General features: G+C 38.1%; 6 protein-coding genes across 9 annotated transcripts in view; 4 read left to right on the top strand and 2 right to left on the bottom strand.

The window, feature by feature from the left end:
- The window catches only part of LOC106641669 (parathyroid hormone/parathyroid hormone-related peptide receptor-like), a 32,904-nt gene extending 29,633 nt beyond the window's left edge, over positions 1–3,271 (top strand). Inside the window, exons 7-11 of the mRNA XM_089598464.1 lie at positions 144–274; positions 366–436; positions 543–690; positions 855–1,080; positions 2,494–3,271. Coding sequence (XP_089454590.1) covers positions 144–274; positions 366–436; positions 543–690; positions 855–1,080; positions 2,494–2,552 — 635 coding nt within the window. The 3' untranslated portion in view covers positions 2,553–3,271. The remainder of the gene's footprint in view (positions 1–143; positions 275–365; positions 437–542; positions 691–854; positions 1,081–2,493) is intronic.
- An 83-nt stretch (positions 3,272–3,354) lies between these two features.
- Positions 3,355–5,108, bottom strand: Scox (Synthesis of cytochrome c oxidase). Its single transcript, XM_014356161.2, has 5 exons — positions 4,889–5,108; positions 4,634–4,816; positions 4,043–4,412; positions 3,746–3,951; positions 3,355–3,680 (listed from the first exon to the last, which is right to left on the bottom strand). The coding sequence occupies exons 2-5, from the start codon at positions 4,697–4,699 to the stop codon at positions 3,486–3,488; spliced, it is 837 nt and encodes a 278-aa protein (XP_014211647.2). The 5' UTR covers positions 4,700–4,816; positions 4,889–5,108; the 3' UTR covers positions 3,355–3,485.
- A 240-nt stretch (positions 5,109–5,348) lies between these two features.
- LOC106641686 (cyclin N-terminal domain-containing protein 1) lies at positions 5,349–7,973 on the top strand. Its single transcript, XM_014356191.2, has 4 exons — positions 5,349–5,510; positions 5,587–5,685; positions 5,759–6,057; positions 6,127–7,973. The coding sequence occupies exons 1-4, from the start codon at positions 5,420–5,422 to the stop codon at positions 6,670–6,672; spliced, it is 1,035 nt and encodes a 344-aa protein (XP_014211677.2). The 5' UTR covers positions 5,349–5,419; the 3' UTR covers positions 6,673–7,973.
- Positions 7,974–9,432: 1,459 nt separating this feature from the next.
- On the top strand, positions 9,433–13,261 carry LOC106641700 (uncharacterized). The gene is made up of 6 exons (XM_014356209.2): positions 9,433–9,865; positions 11,035–11,097; positions 11,205–11,322; positions 11,408–11,585; positions 11,680–11,974; positions 12,032–13,261. The coding sequence occupies exons 1-6, from the start codon at positions 9,808–9,810 to the stop codon at positions 12,388–12,390; spliced, it is 1,071 nt and encodes a 356-aa protein (XP_014211695.2). The 5' UTR covers positions 9,433–9,807; the 3' UTR covers positions 12,391–13,261.
- Positions 13,262–13,425: 164 nt separating this feature from the next.
- On the bottom strand, positions 13,426–21,618 carry LOC106641698 (AT hook containing transcription factor 1 homolog). The gene is made up of 12 exons (XM_014356207.2): positions 21,194–21,618; positions 20,698–21,075; positions 20,299–20,599; positions 19,961–20,226; positions 18,196–19,888; positions 17,229–18,107; positions 16,923–17,116; positions 16,632–16,819; positions 14,579–16,557; positions 13,953–14,489; positions 13,813–13,864; positions 13,426–13,714 (listed from the first exon to the last, which is right to left on the bottom strand). Exons 1-12 carry the CDS (start codon positions 21,221–21,223, stop codon positions 13,552–13,554), a joined length of 6,660 nt encoding a protein of 2,219 aa, XP_014211693.2. The 5' UTR covers positions 21,224–21,618; the 3' UTR covers positions 13,426–13,551.
- An 88-nt stretch (positions 21,619–21,706) lies between these two features.
- Positions 21,707–25,029, top strand: LOC106641699 (uncharacterized). Of its 4 annotated transcripts, XM_089598639.1 has the most exons (6): positions 21,707–21,887; positions 22,422–22,465; positions 22,602–23,154; positions 23,235–24,213; positions 24,306–24,749; positions 24,835–25,029. In XM_089598639.1, exons 1-6 carry the CDS (start codon positions 21,852–21,854, stop codon positions 24,882–24,884), a joined length of 2,106 nt encoding a protein of 701 aa, XP_089454765.1. In that variant the 5' UTR covers positions 21,707–21,851; the 3' UTR covers positions 24,885–25,029. The 4 variants fall into 4 exon arrangements, with proteins under 4 accessions (XP_089454765.1, XP_014211694.2, XP_089454766.1 ...); XM_014356208.2 differs by lacking the exon at positions 22,422–22,465 and having other exon boundaries at positions 21,826–21,887; positions 22,605–23,154; XM_089598640.1 differs by lacking the exon at positions 22,422–22,465 and having other exon boundaries at positions 21,827–21,887.
- Positions 25,030–25,082: the final 53 nt, after the last annotated feature.

Below are 25,082 nucleotides of genomic sequence, written 5' to 3'. Positions count from 1 at the left end.
ATATTAAGATCACGTCGCGACAGCTGAAACTGTAAATTCAACTGTTTAAAGTCACTCAAGCTTTTTTTTTGTTTTTTTTTTCCTTATTACGATAGTACCGTATTTGTATACTTCTTATAGTCTTTTTTATTTGTGTATAATAGGTATGCCTGCCGTGTTCACCGTCGTCTGGGTGGTACTCAAAATATATCACGAGAACGAGTACTGCTGGATCGTCAACGACGTCAAGTGGCTGTACGGCATCATAGCGTACCCCACCACTGCTGTCGTATTCGTTAGTAAAAAATATACTTATACCAACGTACCAACTCATCCAAATGTCTGATGATTGTTTCTTTTTTCTTTTTTTTTTATTTCTCATCAAGATCAATTTCGGTTTTTTCTGCTACATGCTCTACACGCTGCACTCGAAAATACGACCCTCGGAGACGCAAGCGTAAGTAATTGCTTAACGTATATTATATACCTACATTTGTTTTTATATATGTATATACAACGGCAATTAATATCCTGATAATGTGTTTGCCGATGTCATTCGTCAGGAACTTCATGAGAAGCATAGCGATACTGATACCGCTATTCGCAGCCCATTACGTCATATTGGTTTTCTTCCCGTACACCTCGAAATACGAAGACAAGACTTGGCTGCTGCTCTACTTGGTTGTGGATCAATTGATTACCTCCCTACAGGTATACATATATTGTATTGATTGCTCTCGATAATATGATTGGTACACTTGACGATGCGCAAACGGATAAGCACACCAAAAGTGATGTGTATATACTTAATAGACGTGAAGAGATATATGTGGTCAATATTTGCCGAGCTTTTGATCAATTGAATTCCCACGCAGGGCCTGTTCGTAGCGACGATCCTGTGCTTCCTGAACGCGGAGGTGCGCCACGAGGTCAATCAAAAGCTACGCAAGATGACATTGGCATCGGATCCCCTGCCCAACGGCGCTGCCCCGTCGACTACCGCCCGCGGCTTTCAAGCTCTGTTGAGGCGATTTTTCGTATGCATCTGCAGTGCCTCGTTTCTCCTGAGATCTCGACGCCACTCCGAAGTCCATACGCAAGGTACCTACATGCGTATTTGTATGTATACTCGATGTTGGACTTTTGTCCACGTAATTAAAAGTATTATGTTGTACCAAGTGTTTTGCTGCTCTCGCTTCCCCCCCGCCCCAAAGCTCGTTTCGTCCACTTTGGGTTACTTGGATGCAGCTTTTTTTTCTCAATACATGCACGGCTTGTTGTTTTAAGCCACCGTTTTCGTGTGTATTACTTACTCAACACGATCGTCTAACAGTTGAGTTTCGAGGACGGAAAAGCTTCGCGTTGTGTGTATATACGATCCATAAGCGCATACACGTATGGAGAAATCCAAGAAAAATATACCCTTTTTTCCCTTATTTCAATAAAAAAAAATTTTTATTTGACGCGTGCCCTTGAATACGTGTTTTTTCTTTACGGTACATGGAATATGAGTTTAAAAAGCCCGTTTTCAAGGGCATGCGTTAAATACATTTTTTTATTCAAATAGGGAGTAAAAACGGGGTATTTTTATATATTAACAATATTTTTCATTGATTTGTTTGGCGAATCTCATTTTTTTCATTGCCATATGTATAATCGTAGTTGTGTAAAAACGCGATAAAATTCGACTTGTATAAAAGGCTTGTATTTAATGAACCCTCGAAACCTCAACGAATTTACGCATCATCATTAGCTGTCCACCGAAAAAGAGCCAAAAAAAGCTTATTAATAATGAAGATGTAGAATTTTGTAGTTTTACACAGATATCGAGATCGGAATGCAACTTGAAAACATGTCCAGCCGTAACGGGACAGACTGTGGAATCGCAAGCGACTCGGGCGACTGTCAGAGACTGATCCCCGATTTCAGGCCCTCGCTCTTAGCCGGAATCCTTGGTAGTAATTGGCCAGACCGCGCGCCTAGTGTAAGTTCACACTTTAGATACCTATACCAATTTTACTTTTCTTTCTTTCTTTTTTTTCCCCCTCCACCGCACTCGACGTACTTAATTCATTCCATCGCCAGCAATGTTGTTTTTTTTCTTTTACCTCTCCTATGGGTTTGAAACGAGGCATGCAGCATGCACGTTTTTCCACTTTTGGCGATTTTTTTTTTTTTTTTTTTTTTACCTGCCACACTTTTAAGCTCGAAAAATATTTGTGTCTTCCAGATGCTCTGTTTATTAAAAGAGATCAAGAAGCTTTGGGTTCGGTGTATTGTGCGCCCTCCAGCTTAAACTTGGACTTTATTAAATTAATAAAATGCACCTTTTTTTTTTTTTTTTTCATTAATACACTCGAGCGCGCGCGAGAGGTGCCATTTTTTACTAAAGCGACTCTTGCGAGCTTTTCATGCTACACAATGTATAAATGGGCTTGATAAATTTGGGTACTTGCATGATGAAAATTTTTTTTGTATAAATTGTGCAAGCAAAAATTATTTTTTAACCAACAGATAGATCTGATGGAAAAACGAGCGCTATACACCGCCAATCCGCGACTTCGCGGTGCTGATCGATATCAAAGGTGGATCGAAGACACGGAGGTGGGTTACAATTTCAATTGCATCATCGACGAGGAGAAGAGCTACTATGCAGGGACCTGAGAGTGATTTTCCTTGCGCCAAAGAAACGGCAGAGAAAAACAATGCCAGCTCGTTAAAGGGACCACAAGAAGAAATCTTTTGTTTTGTCGAAAAACCTGGTGGTGGTGATAAAGTGCCGTAAAAGTTGGACGGCTCTTGAATGGAAAAATAGCTTTGCAGTAGACTTCATGATCAAGAGAACTCAAGCCTTCAAAAAATAAACTTCCATACTGGCAGTTGTCTGTCTGATATTAGCCCTTAATCTTTGACCTAAGGTTTAGAGCGTGTTTTGTAATTTAACTACAGAGTGTCTGTGAAACGATACGTACAAAGATGCTGTATACGTATACATATAGGTATTTTAAAAAAGTGTAAATTTTTGTGAGTTTTTTAATACATTGAAATCGATGATCCAACAGCAAAGTAATTGTTTGATGTTTTTGTGTACATTTAAGTGTACCGATGATGGATTCAATCGAATCAAAAACCTTTTTCAACTTAGATCTGTGTGCGTATTGCTTACAAGGACTTTTGTCTAAGTTTCAACGTGCACCATTTCTGTGGTGAACGATAGGGCGTTGTTTCATTGTGAATACACTTTTAACTGTGTAAAAATTTTGTAAAAAAACTTTCTTGCTTGTGCAAATAATCATATTGCATTTGAATTAAAGTCTGTTAATTTTAGTGTTTATTTTTAATTGATTAGCTTCCAAAAATGTTTAAAAAGTTATGTGTATTGTTTTCAGATTTATTAAAGTATTTATAATTTTATCGAATATACATTTCTTCAAAAATATGTACAAATGAATACCTCTTATTCACTAAATTTCTTTACTTAATATAAATTAAACCGGTTCATACATTCATGACGCCGCATTTGGTAATATCTTTCTTTTAAAAGTAGACTCCAACCAACTCGAGTCATCGTTTAATCTGTCATACTTTAATTTGCTCATCAAAACACTATTAACAATATTCTCAGCGTTATGTGTCTGACCAAAGTAATCAACGAAAGCTCCATCTGGGTCAATAAGATATATTATAATTGTATGATCCACCTGTAACATTTGTAATTGTTTATTTAACCTTTAACATTAAATTTTTGAGATATTTCAGTACTTACAATATAATCATTGTCTTGATCAGGAGGGCCATTACTGAAGTATACTCTATAAGCTTTGCATGCTTTAGCAATTTGATCTACTGAGCCAGACAATCCAATTATTTTGTTGGAGAATTCTTTAATGTATTTTCCAACGACAGAAGGACTATCCCTAGCTGGATCTACTGTAATAAATAATGGCTGAACCTTAAGTTGATGCTGATCCTCTGGAAAGACGATATTTAATTTATAAATTTTTTTTTAAACGTGTTGAAACTAATGTAATAAAAGCATATCTTAAAACATACTGGATCTTACCAAGTTTGTCAATAACAAGTGCTAACTTTTCTAGTTCATCGGGACAAACATCCGGACAATGAGTGAAACCAAAATATATCATCACCCACTGGCCAAGAAAATCATCAGACTTTACCAGATTACCATTGGGATCGACCAGCTCAAATTTACCCCCAATGGCCGCTTTTCCAATGTGTCTCTTGCGTTCTCTGGCAATTTTTAAGTCCTTTTGGTCCCTTAAATAGTACATAAAGGCCAAGAGTCCACTACCTATGACGCAAGTGGCACCAATAGATTTCCATGTGATTGGTGATTTTTTTCTCACTAATTCAACTTTCTTTGGTGTATTAAATTCTTTAAATAATCGGAGACTCGTGCTTATACTGCGATTCTAAAAATCATTAAACAAATATAAGTCGACTAACGAGTTTACGGCAAGTATTTACACCCTGAAAGCCTCGACCATGCGTACTATATGCAACCTTACTTATAAGAATATTGGATGTCAAATCGTGACACGTGAGATTTTGAATAGATACATACAGTTGTATGCATGTTCAATGGTGCAATCATCATCTTTATTACAAAGTATAAGAAATATATGGTAGGTACCTGGGCCGGAACAATTCTTGAGCATCTAGGAAGAAAAACAAGCGATCGCAACAAAAAACTCGTCATCCTCGCGTTTGTTTTGAATCAACAAAAATAAAACAGCTTATTTCCTCGCATGGAGGTTAGATTTCCCACGATGAATATATAAAACTTGCAATCCCCAAGTTGAATCAATTCTTGTGCCTTTCATCAAATTAAGTAGTATTAATAACTAACGAGTGACTGTGAGCGCTGTTACTTCAATTTTTTACTTACTTCTTCATCAAAATCTTATTGAAAAAGTTCACTACTCGAAATGCGATGTAGCGGCATGTAGTTTTGGGTCCTATCACTATACACTTGTTGTAACTTAATTGTTAACCTATCGATTTGTAGATTTATATGGACTTTGCATACCTGACTCGAGCTATAAATACCTGATAAATACTTAAACTTTTATTAATTAAAGTGTTGCCTAACATCAAGTAAGACTCGAAAACGGGATTAAAAAAAAAAGATTTAGCTACAAGCTACTTTAGCTACTGCGCTTGCGCGACTTTTAAGCGGCATACGGCAAATTTAATTGTAATTTGTGATGTTGTAAGGTGTCAGCAGAAAATAAGAGTATCTCCCCCCATGTCAACATTATCAACCGCATTTATATAGGTGTATATACACATATATTGTATATTGTTAGATAAGTATAGGTAAGAATAAGGATATTGACAGTAATGACAGTGCTTATTAAGCAGCGAGAACGAAGAGGCTTCATTTTAATATTACTTACAAAACGAGTCTTTATTGTTTATGTTTTGTTTAGCTGTTCTGCAAAGGCTAAAATACTTGTTTTTCAGTGCAACCTGTGTAATGGCTATATCTTTTGATCAATCATACATAGGTAAGATAAAGGGGGTTTTAAACGTTAGAGATATTAAACGCTATCACGCTAATTCCGTGTTTTGTTTTTCCAACAGAGCCCTACTTGAAGGATTGGCTGAGATGCCTAATCGAGAGCAACAAGGCCGAGCAGAAGCTGTTTGATGAAAATCAGGAATTTTACGTTCCTTTTACAGGTACATGACTTAATTGATTTGACTTTTGATTATTTATTAATCAACAATACAAGTGGCTAACATCGAGTTGCAGGTGTACAGGTGAAGGTGTTACGATTGATCTACATCATATGCAAGCACTTTGATGTCGAGCCCCAAGCAAAGTACATGGCCATTCACATACTGGATCGTTATTGGAGCAAACTGTTTTGGGAACTACTCTCGAGCCACCTGTCCTTTTTGTCTCCCGTTGCCTCGTCCTCAACGTCATTGAACATCCCCGAGTTCACGATACAACAGGTGTGCGAAAAGATGAAGAGCCAGGCCCAGATCGCAGTCGCCATTTGCATCCAGATCGCCAACAAAGTCGAAAGCGGTCTCGGACTCTCGCAGGTGAGCCTCGTTTTTTCTAGCATCATAAATTGTCGTTTTTTTATACACCATGGCATCGATTACCCGCAGTTAAAAGAAATTTTGAAGTTGATCGACCAAGAGCACGAGCATAGCAGCATGGCCGTCAGATCTTACGAGTTGCAGGTCCTCAAGACCCTGGATTTCCGATTTCCGCAATGCCTGCCGATTCACGCGATCGAGCTGTTCCTCGTGCACGAAGAGCTGGACTCGAAGCCGGGTATGCGCGAGACGTGCCTTCAGCTACTCGACGTCTCGTACATGAGCCACGACGAAATGTTTGAGCAGCTCTTTCTCCTGGCCCAAAGTAAGAAGTACGACAAGAGCGAGCACAAGGCCAGGATCTACTTGCGCCTCGAGGCCAATATGGCTTTCATCGCGGCCTCGGTCGTCGTCTGCGCCTGTTTCTTTCACACATTGAAGCCCAAGTTTGACACAGTGGCCTCCAAGCTCGCCAAGCTCATCGATGTTGACCCCGTTGACGTCTTCATCATGGCCAACATCTTGCAAAACCTCGTAATCGAGGAGGAAGACTACCGACCTTCGAGCAGCGGCCGCTTGTCTAGAAAAATAGACGAGGCTGAGTCGTCGCGCTGACACCGAAAACTGTGTGCAGCAATTGTTATGTTTTTGAGCGGATGATGGTATACAGTGGCGTTGTTTTTTTCGGTTTGTTACATCTTGTGGTTGCTGTCACCTTATCCTTACTGTTGTTGTGTATGTTCGAGCTTTGAACAGCAGTACAAAATACGAGTGTATCTCGTAAATGTTTTTTTTTTTCTTTCGTCTTTACGGAAACAACGTCGCTGTATTTCCGTGAACTCTGCCATTTGTACATAAGTATCTTACCGATTGCCTCTTGTACTAAGAGAGCTGTCAATAATTCAATTAATTCGTTTAAACGTTCCCTGTCGCATTTAGTTGTAAATATTATTATGTATCGTTATCGTCTCCTCATCGAGCAAAATAATTTAATGAAACGAGCTTTTTAATTTATAATTCGTATTCTTAATTAATTCATTATTTATAACAAGATGTTTATATTCTTAAAATAGTGCCAAATTTTTTAAATGTTATAAACGTTGAAAATTTGTTACAAGTAGTTTTTAATTGCGCTCTTGTTGAATATTTAATTCGCGTGTCAAAGATGTCGTTGAGTATTGTTAAATGATGAAAACGGTATACATGAAGAAAAGTAAAGCCCGCAACCATGGAGCGGCAGCGATCGACGAAAGTTTATAGCATATATACTTATGCAGCAAAAAGGAGCACTCAGGTTGCGCTTGACTTTCATTCGCTCTCGCACTCTAATATTGAGAGTTAACGTAAAATTTAATGAGGGAGAAAATGACGAATACTTATTCCGCGTGTACAAAACGGAACAAAAACCCAGAACCCACTTTCTCGACTGTAAAGTCGGTTACTTGCTCGCGAGACCAATGGCACCATTTACAGTGTTCCAGCTGGCTTGTCCCGGTGAAATTTTTTAGGACGTAAAGTTAAGTGTCGACCGACACGTGCGACTGGCGCTTATACCCTGTTAGAGTGCAGTGTTTGATTTACGAGTGTTACCGATAGCGTTGGCAAACTTGAATATTATTAAAATGCGCGGTGTAAAAGTATTTTTACCACGTCCATACCATACGTGTATGTGTACCACAGACTGCGTGCCTTTGAAGATAAAGTCTGAATCATCATAAGATAAGCTCATAGAGACGCCCCTATAGTATAATATATGGTATGTATATAACATATACATTAGAGCTGTGGGATTTCCGTACACAAAAAATTCTTTGTGTTCCATGAGAGTCCATAAGTACCGTTATTGCTGCTTATACCAAAAATATTCGGCATCAAAATTTTTTTTTTTTTTTTGTAAAAAAAATAGATATTTTGAAATAAATAACGGATTTTAAAAAAAACAAGTATTTGTTTGTTGATTTATTATGTCATGTATCTAGAATTGTGTGGATATGAAAAATCGGTAACGTAAAAATAATTCACGGGATAATCATGCCCACAGTGTGAAATCACAATAGGGGAAAAAAAGAAATAAAGAAACACATTACGTGCTATGAGCACACGCACATTATTGTTTGAGCGCCGTAGGTACGTTCAAAACGGGACAACGAGTTAGGAATTTTTTCTTAATATCTGCGCACAAACCACAAGTATACAATGTATCAGTTTATGTGTGTCACTTTTTCAAGGCATGAAAAGAATAAATAAGTCGAAGGGAGAAAAGGTACGAGACACTGAAGGCACGAGCTGCGCGGTCGCGTGTGTTGTAAAAATCGCTCTACCAATACAAAATCGGTCAGCACATAGCCAAATACTCATACAATCTGTTGTATACACATCAGGCATTGGAGAGGGAGATGGAAGTAAAAATGAGAGAAAGCGAAAGTTTACATTCAATTCCGTGTCCGTCACGGATGAAATGCACCTATACACTTTTATGCATCGAAAGTTTTTTAAATTTCGTTGAACCCATATGATGCATATTTTCATACTCGTGAGTTAAATTCCACGATTTTAGGGATTAATTGAATCGTTTTATTGGCACCAACTCACTATTTCCAACGTACGTAATATGTGCATACTTTTATTTTATAATGAGCTAAATAAATTTTCATGAAGGCTTTTTTTATCTTAATTTTCACGTAGTATACGTGAAATTATATCTGATTGCATGTGCACACATATGTTGGGACAACGGTACTACCGATACAACGGTAAAGGTTGAAAAAAAAAAAAAAAAGTGCCGAAATAATATAAACGGAGCAAAAAAACAGCAGATCAGAGAGATGCGTGTGAAATAAGCACAAAACAAGGAAGGAAGATAAAAACGGGTTGGCAAGGACGAAGCAGCGCTTTTACCTTTAAATGCCCTGTGCGTGAGTATAAGTATATATATAGCTATACATTCTCACAACAATAACAAAAGCGCTGCGTGTGCTCCGAAAAATGTGGGGAAAAGAAAAGGGACAGAACACGTATATATGTATAATATCTCTATACAGAACGTGCAGCAAGAGGGGAAAAAAAAAAAAAAAATACTTAATAAAGGCAAAAAGAAAAAAAGACGAGGAGGGAGAGCGCGCGTGGAACGTGGAGTACTTCGAGGGAGAGAGAGGAAGTCACTCCCTCCTCCTTTTTTTTTTTTTTTTTTTTACATACATCAGATCCAGCCAGCCCCTCCGTTCACCTACATGGGCAAATACATGCACAATGCACAACACACTCGCAACTTTGGCATTCCAAGTTCCAAGATGGAGCTCTGCTGCTGGCGAACACACAACAGCCGTATATGCCCAACAGAGACAATTAGATAAACAGTAGTAGTGTGCGCGCTGCCGACGAGGAGCGAAGGCCCATCTCAGCTGCTCCGTTTTGCTTTGCTGAATCCTCGACTCTTTATCATCTTAATGAGTACTCGAGTACTTATAAATTTTTTTCGCGTCTCGCCGAAGATGTAGAACAGAGTACAAACTGCGTTTTTCCCAAAGTACTAAAGAATTTACTTAATCGCGCGTCCTTTAAATCCATAAAAGCCGAAGGACATTGCCACAAGCCGTATAGCCTATGCACCAACTGCTGCGCTACGGGAGGAGCTGTTATAGTGTCCTTGTGTGTGTGATATAGTTGTTGGATAGTTTTATTATTTTCGCATACTTACGTCAACTGCAAAAAAAATACAAAATAAAAGGCGTTTGCAAGCAGAGTGCCGTCATGGCCAAATCCGTGCTGGGCTCGGACACCATGCCCAAGGCTGGACGAGTGAACGAAGGTGCGAAATCTGTTTATAAATATATAACTTTTTATAAACTACTAATTTATACATAAACGCGCGCGCGAGTGCCGTGCATTCCTTTTTTAGTTTTTTTTACATACTTACTTGTAGTTTGAATGAACTTTATTACTTTTTTATCGCACTCCTTTGATGCCTATTTACATTTATGCATCACCGCAGTTTTGTTATAAATGTAAGTAGAGCTTCACAAAATAAATAGTAATTATATACGCCGCGGCGTCAAAAATCTCTCACGGCCGTGTGAATTTAAAGTCCTGGCGTGTACGCTCTTCGGTATACTTACCTTACATCCGCTTGTTTTAATTTCATGGCACAGCTAAGTACTGTAGGTACGCGATAGCGGAGAATGCATTAAAAGCCCTCGGGGATTTTAATCAGAGAACACAAATTTTGTTTATCTATGAAGCAGCTATTGAAGTACGTTCTATAATACACTACCGTGCTATGCGCGCCTGAGGCAAGAATTCGTGCATATGTGTATATACTTGTATAGCATGCACGTTCTTTGTTTGGGGGCGCGTAGCGAGGACGGAAGATAAAAAAAACGCGCGTGTGCATGCAAGAGAGAGCGAATGTAAAAAGAATAAAAAAGTTAGTACCTATGTGTCTGAATATCTGGCCATTCTGTAGTACGTTACTACGTAGTAGTGTATATGGCATTCGAGCAAGTGTAGGGCTTCTTTCTTTCCGATTTAAGTAACTCTCGCTCTATTCGCTCCGTATATCCCTACGTCGTTTTTTATAATTTTTTTTCATTACCTTCATTTTACCAAAGGGCACAGCGCAATTTAACGCTGTGTAGTGGCTTTACCTAATTTTTGCTTGTCACTCGAAAACATTGTCACCATTGTTCTCTTGCGTTCCAAATTTTTTTGCGCCAGGATTGAGACGAAACATACCGCGACTTTCCTTAAATTACTTCTTTCTAATTTTTAATTCCTATTTTATGAACAGTCCATTTAAAAAGTAAAGCAATAATTTGTAGTTTTTTTTTTGTCACGTACAATAGTACTAAAAATCTTCGAAAAAATTACTTAAAGAAAATGATTTTTTCGAATAACTATTGCATATTATTTATTTATTGATTCGTTGCGATAATTATGAGTCTAATGCCCCTAAGTCATGATTCATCGTTTTATTTGCAGTATGCAGGGAGTGGTTAGTGCACGAAGACGGTGCATTGGCCTATCGCCTTCAAGATGAAGAGAGTAAGGAAAAGCCAAACGTGTTTTTTTCTATTTTTTTTTTTTTTTTTAATCTTACAACCAGAATATATAATAATAATTTTTGTACTTTTAACACAACATTCTTTCAGTTAAAGATCACTATACACACAACAAAGTTAGGAATGCACAAGTGAGAGAAGACCTTCCAAAGGCCAAGGTTGAACAAGAATTGGAGATGTTGAGATATCAGTCTTACGTACAGGAACAGTCAGTGTTTTTATAATTATTACTTGAACAACTTGCTCATCTTCACGAACAATGAATAAGTAAAATTAATTTTTGTCAACAACAGAGAGGAAAGAGACGAACTGGTAGCCAGGCAAATCGCGCTGGCTCTTGAAAGAGAGGAGCGAAAGAAAGAAAGAGAATTACAAGAACAAATGAGACTGCAACTTCGGCTTGACGATGAGGCAGCAAGAGTTGAAGCTGAGAGAGAAATACAGAGACTTATACAAGAGGAAAAAGATCAGGTATTGTAAATCAAGAAATTAATTGTTTTAATTTTTTTTTTTTTTCAAAAAGAAACATGGTTTTGGAAAACAGAAATTTAAATGGTATTTACAGGAGCTCGCAAGGAAGCTCCAAGAAGAAGAAGCATTGACGACTGCTGACGTACCAGACGGAGCGGTGATGAATGAGCAGCTCATGTTGGACCACAAATTTGCCATGGAAGCGCAAGACGCTGAACTGGCTCGTATGTTACAGGACAAAGAACGAGCTAAAGCAAAAAGAGCGCGAGAGAGAGCCAAGTTGAAGAAATTGGAACGTCAACAGCAACTCGAGGGAGAGCAATCGTCGGTAAACGGAAGCCTCGAGAGGCCGCAGATACCGGATAAATTGGACTTAAAACCGAGCATTCGTAAGTTTATATGTCTTTTGCCTTGGAATCACAAAAAACATTGAATCAAAATTTTAGCAAAAACACGGACAGCTACAATTCTTACACGACACACCCGACAACTATCAGATCCCGAGGAAATTCGCAGCCTTCCAGAAGTTGTCACTGAAGAATCACAGTCACAACGAAATGTTGCTGCAATGATCGACCCAACGTTCAACGGCACATACGCAAGTTCCTCAAAAAGCGCTGCTTCCAGTGGTCTAAGTCCAATGTATGCTTTACCAACAGATCCGGACGAAGACTCTGCTTGTTACATGCCTGTACCTGGAACGCGACGTAGTAACAATCACATTTCCCCTCAGCGACACTCGCCCTCGCAGATTCAAGAAGAAAAACACAAGCGTCGTGTTAAAGACAGCTGTAGGCAGCAGTGAGAAGAAATTTATGAGCGTTTTGGAGAGAATATGAGAGTGGTGTCAAATTAAGCACGCGTTGGTGGGAATATTTTTAAAATATTTGAACTTGAAAATAAGTGCATTGCATAATACCTCAAATTTGGGCCCTGTATTGGATGCCAAAACTATAGATTCACAATATATCACATTTTTGTGGTTAAAGTGCCCTTGAGAAACGAATCTAAATATTTATTTAAATTTACAACCTATTGTTATCAAATAACAAATAATTTTTGGTTATCTTTAAAAAATATTAAGCAATTTTTCGGCGCTACGCTGATTTGAAAGCTTAACGAAATATCCACGTTAATTAATATCAAAATTATATGCTATGCGTCGTTCGAGCATATTTACGTTTGTAATAAATGTTTACACTTTGATAAAAATTTGTACTAAAATTTAGTACTCTAAAGCATAGAAATATTTCCACCACAATTATTCGATATAACCAAGGGGCCTTTTTTCAATTTAATAATCATCGTCGGTGAAAATGTGCCTTTATCATAAATGACATAATCAAAATATACGCATGTGCCTCACGCAATAAATTCCACTAGCAAGAACTGATGTACACTCAACAACGATATTAGTTTCTCACACAAAACTTTACTGTTACTGTACATACACATAATGGCATATATCATTGCTTTTAATTAATTTTTAAACTGTATATTTTTTACGAATCTTTGTATTGCTTACTTTTGGTAACTGATTCATTTTATTACATGAACTAATTGTTACCAAAGATCTGAAATGTTGTTTTTTTACCAAATTTCACTTATGGTAAAATAAGCGTTGTATAAGTTGGCGGTCCAAGAAAAAAGTAAAGTATTAGTATTATTATCAGTATCTTTGTGTTACATTGCAAAAAAAAAAAAAAATATTGACAAATAATGAATTGATGATGTATATTACATTCCGTGATCTTCACGAGTTTTTATGACTTGATATGATCTATTATATAAAAGGGATTTAGGAGACTTGCTTAGAAATTACTAGACTCATATCTTGATGAAACTAACACGATGTATTAATAAATTATTTACAAAAGTATCTTACATATTGTTTTTTTGTTTGAAAAAAGAAAAACAAAAAACAACAAAATTTTAACAGACTTAATAAAAAAACATGAATTTTACATCATTTTCCTTTGTTTTTCGCCTTTTTAGGCATTACAAAACAGGTTCGCGGTTGTCGTTGAGTTTTTGCCAAAGGTTTTTTTACATTGCCAGTCTCACCTTGCTCCAGGACGTTCGTTGCCTCATCATCGTATTCCTCATCGAAGCGAATTGGCGTGAGAAATCTGTAAGATGCGTACCGATTTCACAGGTCGAAAATGTTTTTATACCGTGATTAGACGTATTCAGAGAACCTTGCTTCTCATCTGATTAAGGAACTTACTTCTGTAATCCGGCCGGATGTGAAAATTCGAAAGTTGGCGTTCGATTACCACCTGAAAAAAAAGTTTTGCTCATTATCTAAAAATTATATTCCAATATGATCTAAAAATTCAATTAAACATGCTTTTTTCGATTACCAACCTTCAGAGGTACCCGGAACATCTTCACCTTTCTCTGGAGACGAAAATTTATAATCATTACTTTCAACATGTTCGAGTTTATCAAGTACTTCGACTTTTTTAGCTTCATTACTACTGACAGACGTAGCACGTCTTCTTTTTCTCGGCTGTTTCACTGGCGTCAACTCTTCAGGTATGATATCGTTAATAGTCGCTTTGGTACGTGAACTGCGTGTTACACGTCTACCTGCGGGCACACTCACCACTGAATCGACGCTCGTCGCTCTACGACCTCGACCTATCGTATCCCTTTTTGCCGCTATACCTGTTGACTTTATGGTGTGCGGCACATTCAGGATTTCTTCGAGGTCTCCAGGTACAGATTGGATGGAGAAACGACGATTACGAGTTTTGGGTGTCAAACTCGAAGGTCTCGTAGTCTGCGGTGCTTGTATTTTCTCTGTCCTGACTGGTGATTCTGTGAAAGATCCACTTTCCTCAGGAATTACTTCTTTCATAAGACTCACCGAGGATCGAACTCCTTGTTGCTTGGTTACTTCTGAAAATAAAAATAATAAATTTTTCGATAAATTTCCAAACAAATTTTTTTTTTTTTTTTTCATCAATTTTGTGATAAAATCAACTCACTTAGTGTGCAAGGAATCTCTTTTGGTAACGAGCTGCCACGCTTTTTACTTGTCTGCTTTTTTCTAACTTGTTGTTCCTCCAAAGGATTATCTTTGGCTATGGATGACGCCCTAGTTGATCTTCTTTCTACGGTACTCACATCGGTGACATCTTTGCTCGTTTCCTTTGACAGTGATGAAGCTCGCGTTTTCCTTGTCCTCGGTTTTTCATCTTCTTTCGCTGTGGATGTAGTCTGGTCATTTTCCTTGGCTACTGATCCTGCTCTTTTTTTTCTAGTGATAGTGGGTTGCTGTTCGTCATTAGATATGGACCCTGCTCTCGTTGATCTTATTTTTGGCAATTCTTTTTCATCTTTACCTACAGATTTTGTTATTCTACTTCTAGTGTGAGCCGATGGCAAATCATTGTTTGCAAGTACTGATGTGGCTCTCGTCTTTTTACTACTAGATGTGACTTGTTCATCATCCTTGGATACTGATCCGGCCTTTGTGCGTTTGTCAGCAATTATCGAAGTATTTTTTTGAGTCGTAGATACTCTCGACGACCGTATCGTAGATAATTGTTGATCAGCCATTTCATCAGTTTCCGAACCAACATTTTCCTTGGTAACAGATGCAGCTCTCGTTTTTCTAGTAGACTTTGCTGTAGGTGCCACGTCTTTGGAAGATGATCCAGCTCTCGTCGTGCGTGTTGTTGACTTTTGAGGGGTCAACTTTGATGACTCTGGCGATTTGACGACTTTTTTTGGTCGGCCTCGAGTCGGCTTTGTAGAAGCTGATTTGCCAGACTGCTCCTCGTTATCATCGCCTGTCGACTCAAAAAGCGGGTTGTTTGGTAAAGTCAAAGTATTACAATCTTCTCTAAGTTCATTTAGTAATGAACTTGTGGATACGGATCTGATTGAACGTCGGGGAGAGACTTTTTTCTTTGGTTCCAAAATCACTTGATTTTTTCTACTTAAATTAGATTCGGGCGATAATTTCTGTTCTTCAGATATGAATGAATTTTTTAATTGATTTGCATGTTTTTTTTCAACGTTTTGGAGCTGCCCGGATTTTTCTTTCACTGTTTTAGATGGAAGGTTTTTGACTTTTCTTTGTCCATCACCAGAACTATCAGAATTTGAAAAACTGAGAACAAAATCATTTTCTTCATCTTTTTGTACTACTTCAGTTACTCGCGTCAATTTTATAGATATATGTGGAACGTTCTCTTCTCCGTCTATTGACTCGTCGTCAGTAATATCGTATTTTTCGTCTTGGAAACCAACGATACCCTGACTATTAATGAAAATTGGTTTCGTTAGACTATAACCGATACTGTCATCCCTTTCATCTGGAATCAAGTTTTCAGTTAAGCGATTTTCATCAAACGAACGATCTGTTTCATGTTCTTCGTTTTGGATCATCCCTGAAGTATCTCTAAGCTGAGTGCGATTGTCTTCCTTTTCAGCTTTCTCAACAAAAGAGTTTGAAATACTTTGAAATGATTCATCGTCGAGATCCTCTTCACTATTTTCCATCCTTTCTTCTAAATTTTCTAGCTGCTGGTGGTCTTTGCTTATATTAGCTTTGCAGAATGTATTTGTAGAAACCAGTCTTTCGCAGTCCTCTTCCTCATCAACCTCCATTTCATAGTGTTCTTGATATTTCTTTTCTTCTTTTTCTTGATCTCTATCCAATAAACATTCTTTATCAAATTCACTTTCTGTGACTTTCGTAACAACTTGTGTATCTTCTTCAGACTGTTCCACTGATTCTTCACTTTCATTTTCATCAGGTTCAACACTGTGCAACGTAGATAGTACTTTCGATTGTGAAGTTTCCACGCTCGTATCTGAAGAGTTGTTACTGTCACTTCTTCGTAAACTTGGTCTCGGCCGAGGTCCACCGAGGTAAACCATACTCGTCTCTGATAAAATTGTCTTATCTCTAAATGACTTTTCAGTTAAGTTAGGACTATGGTAACTTTCTTCAGGACTGAAAATTTTTTTTACACTCCGTTACAATAAATGTATTTCATATTCACGTTTGTTCAGTTGTTATTAACTTACCGAGATTCTTCCCCAGTGTTTTTACTACTATCAGTGGTATCCTCTTCATTATGCGTTTCATAAGCAGATAAACTCGTATTGTCATTTCCACTCAGCCTGTCTACGCTGAAATGGATTTGCCGCAACGACTTAAAATTATTCGGCATCAAATGTGTTCTTGACATATCCTCTTCACCGATCACATCACCCTTTAATTAATTATTTAGTTCATTTGTTTATTTATTTCATAAATAGATATATACGAGCTTAGCAGCCCTTTTACCATTTTGAAACCCTAAATATTTTTCTCACCTGAGCGAAATTATAACTGGGCGAACGCGACTTACGACGAATTTTTAGAATTGAATGAGGCGTTTCAGGATCCAAGTTGTTCATTTTACCGGTCTCTTTCCGCCGCACTAGCGGTGTACTGCACACCTGACTCATACTAAGCCTACGAAGATTTAATGGATCACTGCTGTTAACTGATTCCAATTGATCCGAATCTAAAATTAAAAAAAAAAAAAAAAAAAAAAAAAAATTGAACGAATCGATTAAAATTGTAATAAAACGAGGTTTCAGTGTGTATATTTATATTTTTAGTTAAAGTATAGAAACCATTTAATTTTGGAGCTCTTGATTCATCATCGAGCTTTCGTCTCTTCTTGTCAATTTCATCGTTGACGCTTTCTACAGACCCAATCATCGTTCTCAGAGTCCTCTTGCCCGTGAATACCTTCCGTTTCGGATACGTAACACAAGTGGCATCACCCTCACCGTTTATCTGACTAGCGAACTTGGGTCCAAAATTAATTGTTGCGCAAGGTGGTGTAAGGAAAGGTATGTAATTCGACGTACCGAGCCCACCTCGGTCAGGCCGAAGACACGTCTCACGAGTCTTTCGAACAGCCAGGTCGTAAATATCACCAGTTTCGTCTCGAGACTGCGACATCGGCTTGGGATAGAAGCCGCGTCGCTCGTTGTCGCTGGTCATCATAGAATATGGCACGAATTGTCGTCCGTTGGCCGAAGTGGTGGTATTTTTGCTCAAGCTATTTGCAAAGAGTTTTGTGATTTCGGGCAAGGTTTTGTTAAATGCTTTCAGTAAATTCAGAGCGTTCGACTGAATGTTCATCTCCCCAGCCATTGATTGATATAGGTGAAAGTTTGAGTTTATGGAAAAAATATTGTTGGCTTCTGTGTATCGGCCCCTCAGCAAGTAGTGGATCAATCTGATTTCTTCGTTACCATTTTCTTGGAGATATTTATCGAAAGCTTTCTCCTCTTCCGGATCTAAGGTAAGCCGTAAAATGTCCTTGAGTTTTCCATGTGTTTTACATGCGTGGAAGAAACGTGTGAGTAACTGGCCATAGTGCGAGGGCGGTCGTGCGTGGAATGCCAACTCTACAAGACCCTGTTCTACCGCAAGATCGATTATTATGCCCTGGTCGTCGGCGGACGACAGTGGTGGTTTAATTATGAGCAGGTAATTTAGAGCTGGTAAAAAAGAAATGATGAAAAAAAAAAATTAATCGACAGCTTGCAAATATATGTTGTTACATACTTCAAAAATTTGAATACGTACCTAATTTGTGCTGATCGTTTTTTAACAGTGAATTTATAGCGAGTTTATGCTGCCAGTCTTTGATGTCATTACTGGAAACAATTTGACTTGTCATGATGTTAAAAAAGCAGTCGTAATCTTCGTGATCGAGAAGCCAAAAAGCCTGGGTGAGTTTAATAAGACTAGGACTCAACTTGAAAGCTGCGGGATACTCGATAAGTCGATCGACTGCTGGATTTGTGCCTTTCAGAATCATGCAAAGATCCATAAGCAAGTAGATGACGATACAGTGTTTAGTGAACGTCTCGGGTAATTGACTATCTTCCTCCTCCTCCTCTTCATCACTTTTTTCTTCACAATAACAGTCGGTTAAAAAACTTCTCAGCAAAGACTGGATCGATGGAGGAGGATAAAGACCTCCTTGATTTGGACAATCACTGTCAGTCTCCTGTTTCCATTGTACTTTGAGCGGTAGACAATTCCTCGCAATCAGTTGATCAATAAACAAAATATCATCTTCTTTATTTTCCTCGTTGCAATCATTTCGTCTTTTCCTCTTGTAAGATTCTATCAATTTGTTTCTTGGGTACGGAATTTTTGCAAACGCTGAAATTTGCATGTCGTCGTCTTCGTCGACATCTTGAATTTCCGGCAACAAACCAACATCATAAAACCACAAGACAACTTGAAGATACGCTGCTATTCTTTTAAGGGCCCTCCTGTGTTTAGCCAAATCGACTTGAGCATTGGGCAACTTGGATACTACGATGACCAGACACTCGAGTTGCTGAACACAGTACCTCAAAGTTCTGACCTCAGACTCGCCAATATTGGTACCCGACTGATCAAATAACGGCACGCACAAACGATCGGTCATTAGTTTGATTTCAGATGCACGTTTCACGCTCCACCGCAGGAATTCTGAGTATAGGTAAGCTGCACTGCCATCCGACCACTCGATAGCACAGCGCAGTAAGAAATTGGCCCACCGTTGCTCTAGGCATAACGACAGCAGCATTTCTCGCGCTACTGATTGCTCTACTTCTAAACTGTAGTCTTGAGGGGCCGAGTCGAACGGCACCAGGCCAGCACAAAGACACCTGCGGTAAGTCTCAGTGGGCATGACCAATACAATAGGGCCAGCCATGGTGATCTCCCGGAGAAGCTCTGACTGCACACCTCGGGTAAGCCAGAATACTAAATTTTTCTCTGTTAAATCCACCCACTCGAATTTCAGTGAATTTGGAAAAAATAACTCCTCTGGCGAGTGTGGACTCTTGTTAGGGAATTCTCTTAAAGTTCTAGGCTTGTATAAGCAAGAAATTATCTCTTCTCGTGGAACTTCATCTTGTCGCGTTTTGTAGCACGCCAAAATGCTATTAGGATTGCGACATCCAGACATTGTACATGGCATCTGTTCCTTGTACCACCGATTCAAATCAAATAACATCACTCGCTCTTCGGTACCGATTAACAATAGGCTGTCCTCACCCCGGCGTGAACCAACATCAGACGCGTCGCGTGGATTACCTCGCTCGATGGCCACCAGACTGTGTACGCGTTCATTTTGTTCTAGTTCAAGCTCAAATTTTAAACTTGGATCGGACTCCAAGTTGAAATATAAACTCGAGTTTTCACCCGACTTGTCATTGATCTTGTTTTTAAACATCAACATGTACATGCGCAGCACCGCCACGGAATCTGGTGCATCACCCTGAAAATACATATTTTAGAATTGATTTACAATTATCGAGTTTCATAAATAAAGAAAAAAAAAGTTGTTTACCTGACAAACGATCCACAGATAATAAAAAGGTTTAGGATCATCTGAAGGTTCGAGAAGAGCAGCTTGAGTTACATACGCATTCTCGTCAAAGGTCGGACTTATCCAGGCAATGGAACCGTCAAAATGCCAGATTATGACTCGACCTAAGCAGCCAGTTACAAGACAACCAATCTTAGTGGAACTAAGTAAAACTGTACAGAGACTTTCATCATAAAGTGGAGTAGCCTCAAAGTCTTGTCTGTCGAAACCTATGTACTGTTCAATTTCTAAAAATCACAACATTCAATTTAGCAAATAATGAATACAGTTGTTTATGAGTAAAAAAATTACAAATTTACCTTTACTTAACAAATCATAGGCCAAATATGTCAATTCTACTTTATTATTTTTTGAGTGTAGCACTGCAGATGAAGAAATTGTATTAACGAATTCTAGGCAGGCTGTAATGGGCTTTTCACCATAACATGATTTTGACCACAAATCTCTATTGATGTCTATCATAACGTGCTGTAAATTTCTGAGAGCAACAAAGATCAATCCACTATTGTCTGGTAAAGCTGTGTCTGGTCTTTTTTCATTGAAATCTTCCCAGTCAGCCCCTCCATGGATCACACATGCTTTTTCAACACCAGCTGGTACCTTTAAAATCAATTGATAATCCATTAGAGTCGAGACCACTTACCATGGAAAAAAACTAAAAATATGTGCATTGCACTGAAAAAACAATAAATGCTCACTTGAATGGTAGTTAAAATTTTACATGTGCAACAATCAAAAATACACAGTTGTCCAACAGAATCTTTAATTCTTATAGCATCATTGTCAAGCCCAACAAGAAGCAGTGGCACACATCCTTGTTGAGCAGGAAAGGCTGAGACAGTGGTGATCTTATCGGAAAAAGTCCACGTTGATACGTATTCACCAGACGCGACATCCACTACAATTAGACTTTTGTTGCAGCTCATCCAGGCATAGTTGCAGTCACTGTTCAAGAAGCCACCCAACGTGTGTTGGAAGCTTGGGTCATTTGAGGCATCGTTTTGTCCTGTGCCGTCCTGAACTTGAAAATCCGACGACTTCCACAGCGGCAGCTCGAAGCTTATAGTTTTGCGAACCTAAAAGAAAAGCCAAGTGAGAGTAAGGAAACTGAGGAAACTATCAACTATTTTGGTCGCAGGCTTAAAAAACGATTTTTTGGAAAATGCTCTGACATTTAAAGGGAAACCGACTTACCTCGCAGTTAGTTTCTGTGAGTTGACTCATTTTTGTACCAGAAAAAACCTGTAAGCTGCACTTGAAGTTCCTTCACACTCTAATGTTGATGTAACAATAACCACAGCAATCGTACAATAAGATAAGACGTGTATTCATATTTTACGTACATATATCAAACAAGTTTTGAGGTTACGGACGTTGCTTCCCGCGAAAGCGGGAACTACATCACAACATGTAATTGCGCGACGACAATACATTTACACGGGCGTTTCTCGAATTTTATAAATAATTAGTACGGATTAGTAGAAAAAAAACTGATTTTCTAAATGATACAAAAGCTACGCATTATTCACTGCCACGTGTGACTTGTATTTTGTGATATTTTATGCTATATGCAGCTGCGGTGCGGAGCGCGGAAAATGCGGATTGCAGATTTTTGGGGGATTTGACCTAACCCAGCCTAACCTAACACTGACAGGTTCAAATAAAATTTCTTCGTCTTTCGGAATTCGGCCTTGGTTGGATTTTGGGTGTTAGGACTGTTAGGTGTGCATTATGCAAATATGTAATACTTAAGTATGCAGTACGAAAAAAAATGTCTTCAAGTATTTGTTGTTGACTGATACCTGCAGTTAGCTACAGTGGAAGTAGTGGAAAACTGGAAAGCCTTTGAAAAATGAGGTTGACTTGGACGAAAGATTGGAAAAAAAACGTGAGTCAGTAGTCAGTACTTGGTGTATGTACATACCTACTTTTTTGTTCGTGCCCTTTGAAAAATATGTTATTGTCACGTTTAATGGTTAATACAATCGGAATACTTAAAAACCTCAAGGATATTTTGGAACAACGCATTAATGACTTAAATATTTTTTTATTACTGTGTGAAAAATATAGATGCGCAGTTACGCGGATGAATAACCGTCTATTAAGTGCAATCAAGGTAAAATCGACTGGATTAAAATAATTTTACTTCTAAAACTTGTTAGATCATGCGCAATGCAAAATATATTATATATTATATATTTTATGTGTACCTACATGACATATATAACATGTGTACAAGTCTAATTTGACCACAAATTGCGTTGCTTGTTGTTTTATACAACAAAAATTTTGACATTTATATAAGTAGGCGTGTTTAATTAAGATTCCAAGTGCACGCGTATTAATTATTAATACATATGAATTGCAGTTTATGGAGAATTTATCAGAAATACAGTACCTACCCATATTTTTTTACCCACAGTACTTTAGTTTTCTAAAATATCTCGCAGCGCACGTGTGTGCACAGTAAGTGCTGTTTACCTAGTAAGGTAGTAAGGTGTCTAACGTTTTTTGTTTCTGTCATGATTTTCTGTGCATTTTTTTTCTTTTTTTTTTTCTGGAAATCATTTATCATCACATTATTATATTTTACCCCCATCAGCAGTCAGCTGCAGCTCTGGCGTTTTGGTCACTTCTTCACGCACGAGAGACTAATACTTTCAACGTTTAATCCAAAAGTCGTGCGTAAAATTGTTTACTCCAAGCAACTCATCTACATCATGGAGATGAAAAGAAATCACTTTGAAGAGCTTGAGGAGACGATGGTATTGAGTCAGACTCAGGATACGGGACATGCGTTGGAACTTGAAGTTACAGCAGCAGAGTCCGAGTCGCAGTCGTTTTCAAACTCCGAAGCGCGAATCGAAGTGAGCATGGTTGCGGAGGAGGAGAAAGAGAGGAAAGAAGAAGAAGGAGAAGAAGTGACAACAACAACAACGGCGCACTCCGATGTGAATGGGTCAAAAGACAGTAAGGAGCCGGAAAAAGACGAGAGGATGGACAAAGTGGAGGGAAAAGTCGAGAAAGTATCGACGACTGCTCAAGAAGAGACAAGGAAACGCGGCGCCGAGGAGGATGTCGAGCCTGTGCTTGAGAGAATACCCTCGGGCGATCCGAGTTGTGGCTCCGATCTCATTCGTATCAACAAAGACCAAGTACGTAAGCGAGTCTTTATGTTTTTGATTGATTATTGATTGCATGTTGGAATACAGTACTGGCACTTTTCTGTTTCAAGTTTAAAATTGGCCGAAGAACAGACAACGATGAGGTGATTGTCAGTGTTCTTATATCGAGAAACCACTGTATTTTGCAACGAAATAAGGATACTGGAGACTGGTCAGTGACCAACTTGAGTTCTACAGATACTCTGCTTAATGGAAGGCGCATTGAAAGAAATAAAACCGAGCCAATCAAGCATGGGGATACCTTGCAATTGAGTTTGGCAGAAGTTTTCAAGTATAAGTTTTTGTTGGTCAATAAAGAGTTAGAAGCTGCCAAGTGTCCAAGACTGGAAGACAGTGGTAACGATTTAGGAGGTGTATTAGATAGGCAAAGATCTTTTGTTGAGTTACAGAAAAGTGAAAGAAAAGATCTGGAAAAACAGCTCACCGACAAACAGCAAGAACAAGAGCAGTTAAAACAAGAGTTGAATAAATTGTTAGATGACCAAAAAGTCACGAAAGAATGCAACGAAGAACTCAACAACCAGATAATCGAGTTGCAAAAAAAAATCGAAGTTGGTAATGCAACGGAAATGGGATTACAGCAAAAGTATCGGGAACTTTTGGGAAAGTTGGAAGAAGAGAGACTCAAGTTTGAGGAAAAATTGGCTGCCGAGAAGGTAAGGTGGCAAGAGGCACTGAAAGAATCCAAGCAAGAGAAAGAAAAATTGGAATTGACTTATGCCAATCAAATGGAAGAAATGAAAGAACAGTTGGTTAAGAAGCAGCAAGAAGAGTGGCAAAAAAAAGTTGACAATTTGTTGCTAGAGGAAAAGAATGTTCAAACGAAATTACAAAGTGAAAAACAGTTATTGGAGCAAAGGCTCAAGGAAATGGAAGAAGATATAAAAAAGAAGGATCATGCTGCTAAAGTGCAACAACAAATACAACAAAATTTACAACAAATACAGCAACAACGGCATGCTCACATACAAGTACAGTTTCAACAACAATTACGCCAGCAGCATCAATTACCAAAACCACAACAAAAAGGTAATTCTGATTTTGTATTTTTTTCAATCAATTTAAGTTTACTTTTGACTCATATCCATTAAATGGATGTAACAATTTTTTACTTTTTTCAGCAATCAACTTGGCACCCATTAATATGGGAAAATGTATTTTGGTAGAAGTAAAACGCGACAATACTCTAAGAAAATTACCAGTACTAGAAACAATCGATCTTACTAAAACACCTGATACTCCAGGCACAAGTTCAAATTTAAGAAAGAATAGCCAGGGTAAAGAAGTGATTGACAAAGTTAGCAATATAATGGACGAACAATTGACTTGCAGCATATGTACCGAACTCTTCATTCGAGCCGTGACTTTAAGTAACTGTATGCATACGTTTTGCCAGCATTGTATAGAAGTATGGAGCAAGAGAAGAAGAGAATGTCCCAATTGCAGGGCAGCGATAGTATCCATGACGCGATCACTTGTTGTGGATAATTTCATTGAGAAAATGATTGAAAGCTTAACGCCTGAGCAAATGCAAAAAAGGAAGCAGCTTATCGAAGAGAGGCAAAGTAATTGCTACATTTAACGTTAAAAACTTGTTTGCTATTATTATTATTATTATTAACATATTATTATATCATATTGAACTTTTAGGGCTGTCTGCATCAAAAGAAATTCAAAGAAAAGTTGGTCGGAGAAGATAGAGTAGAAAATAATTTTTCAAGATCTGTTGTACAAAAATAGCTTTTTAAGTTATTAACGCTTTTTTTCAAAATGAATAGAGTGAAATAGTGTGAGAAATTAAGAAATTTATTAAGTCTTTGTCTTTGTTAATACCTCTAGTTTATCATATCAAATTATTTCACAAATAGTGATATCAAAGTTTTTCTTCACTTTTTCGC

The sequence above is a fragment of the Copidosoma floridanum genome, unplaced genomic scaffold (genome assembly GCF_036245765.1).
Source record: "Copidosoma floridanum isolate Cflo_tuat_1 unplaced genomic scaffold, Cflo_Japanese_pri ptg000006l, whole genome shotgun sequence".
NCBI lineage: Eukaryota > Metazoa > Arthropoda > Insecta > Hymenoptera > Encyrtidae > Copidosoma > Copidosoma floridanum.
This window is presented reverse-complemented; position numbering and strand designations above follow the sequence as displayed.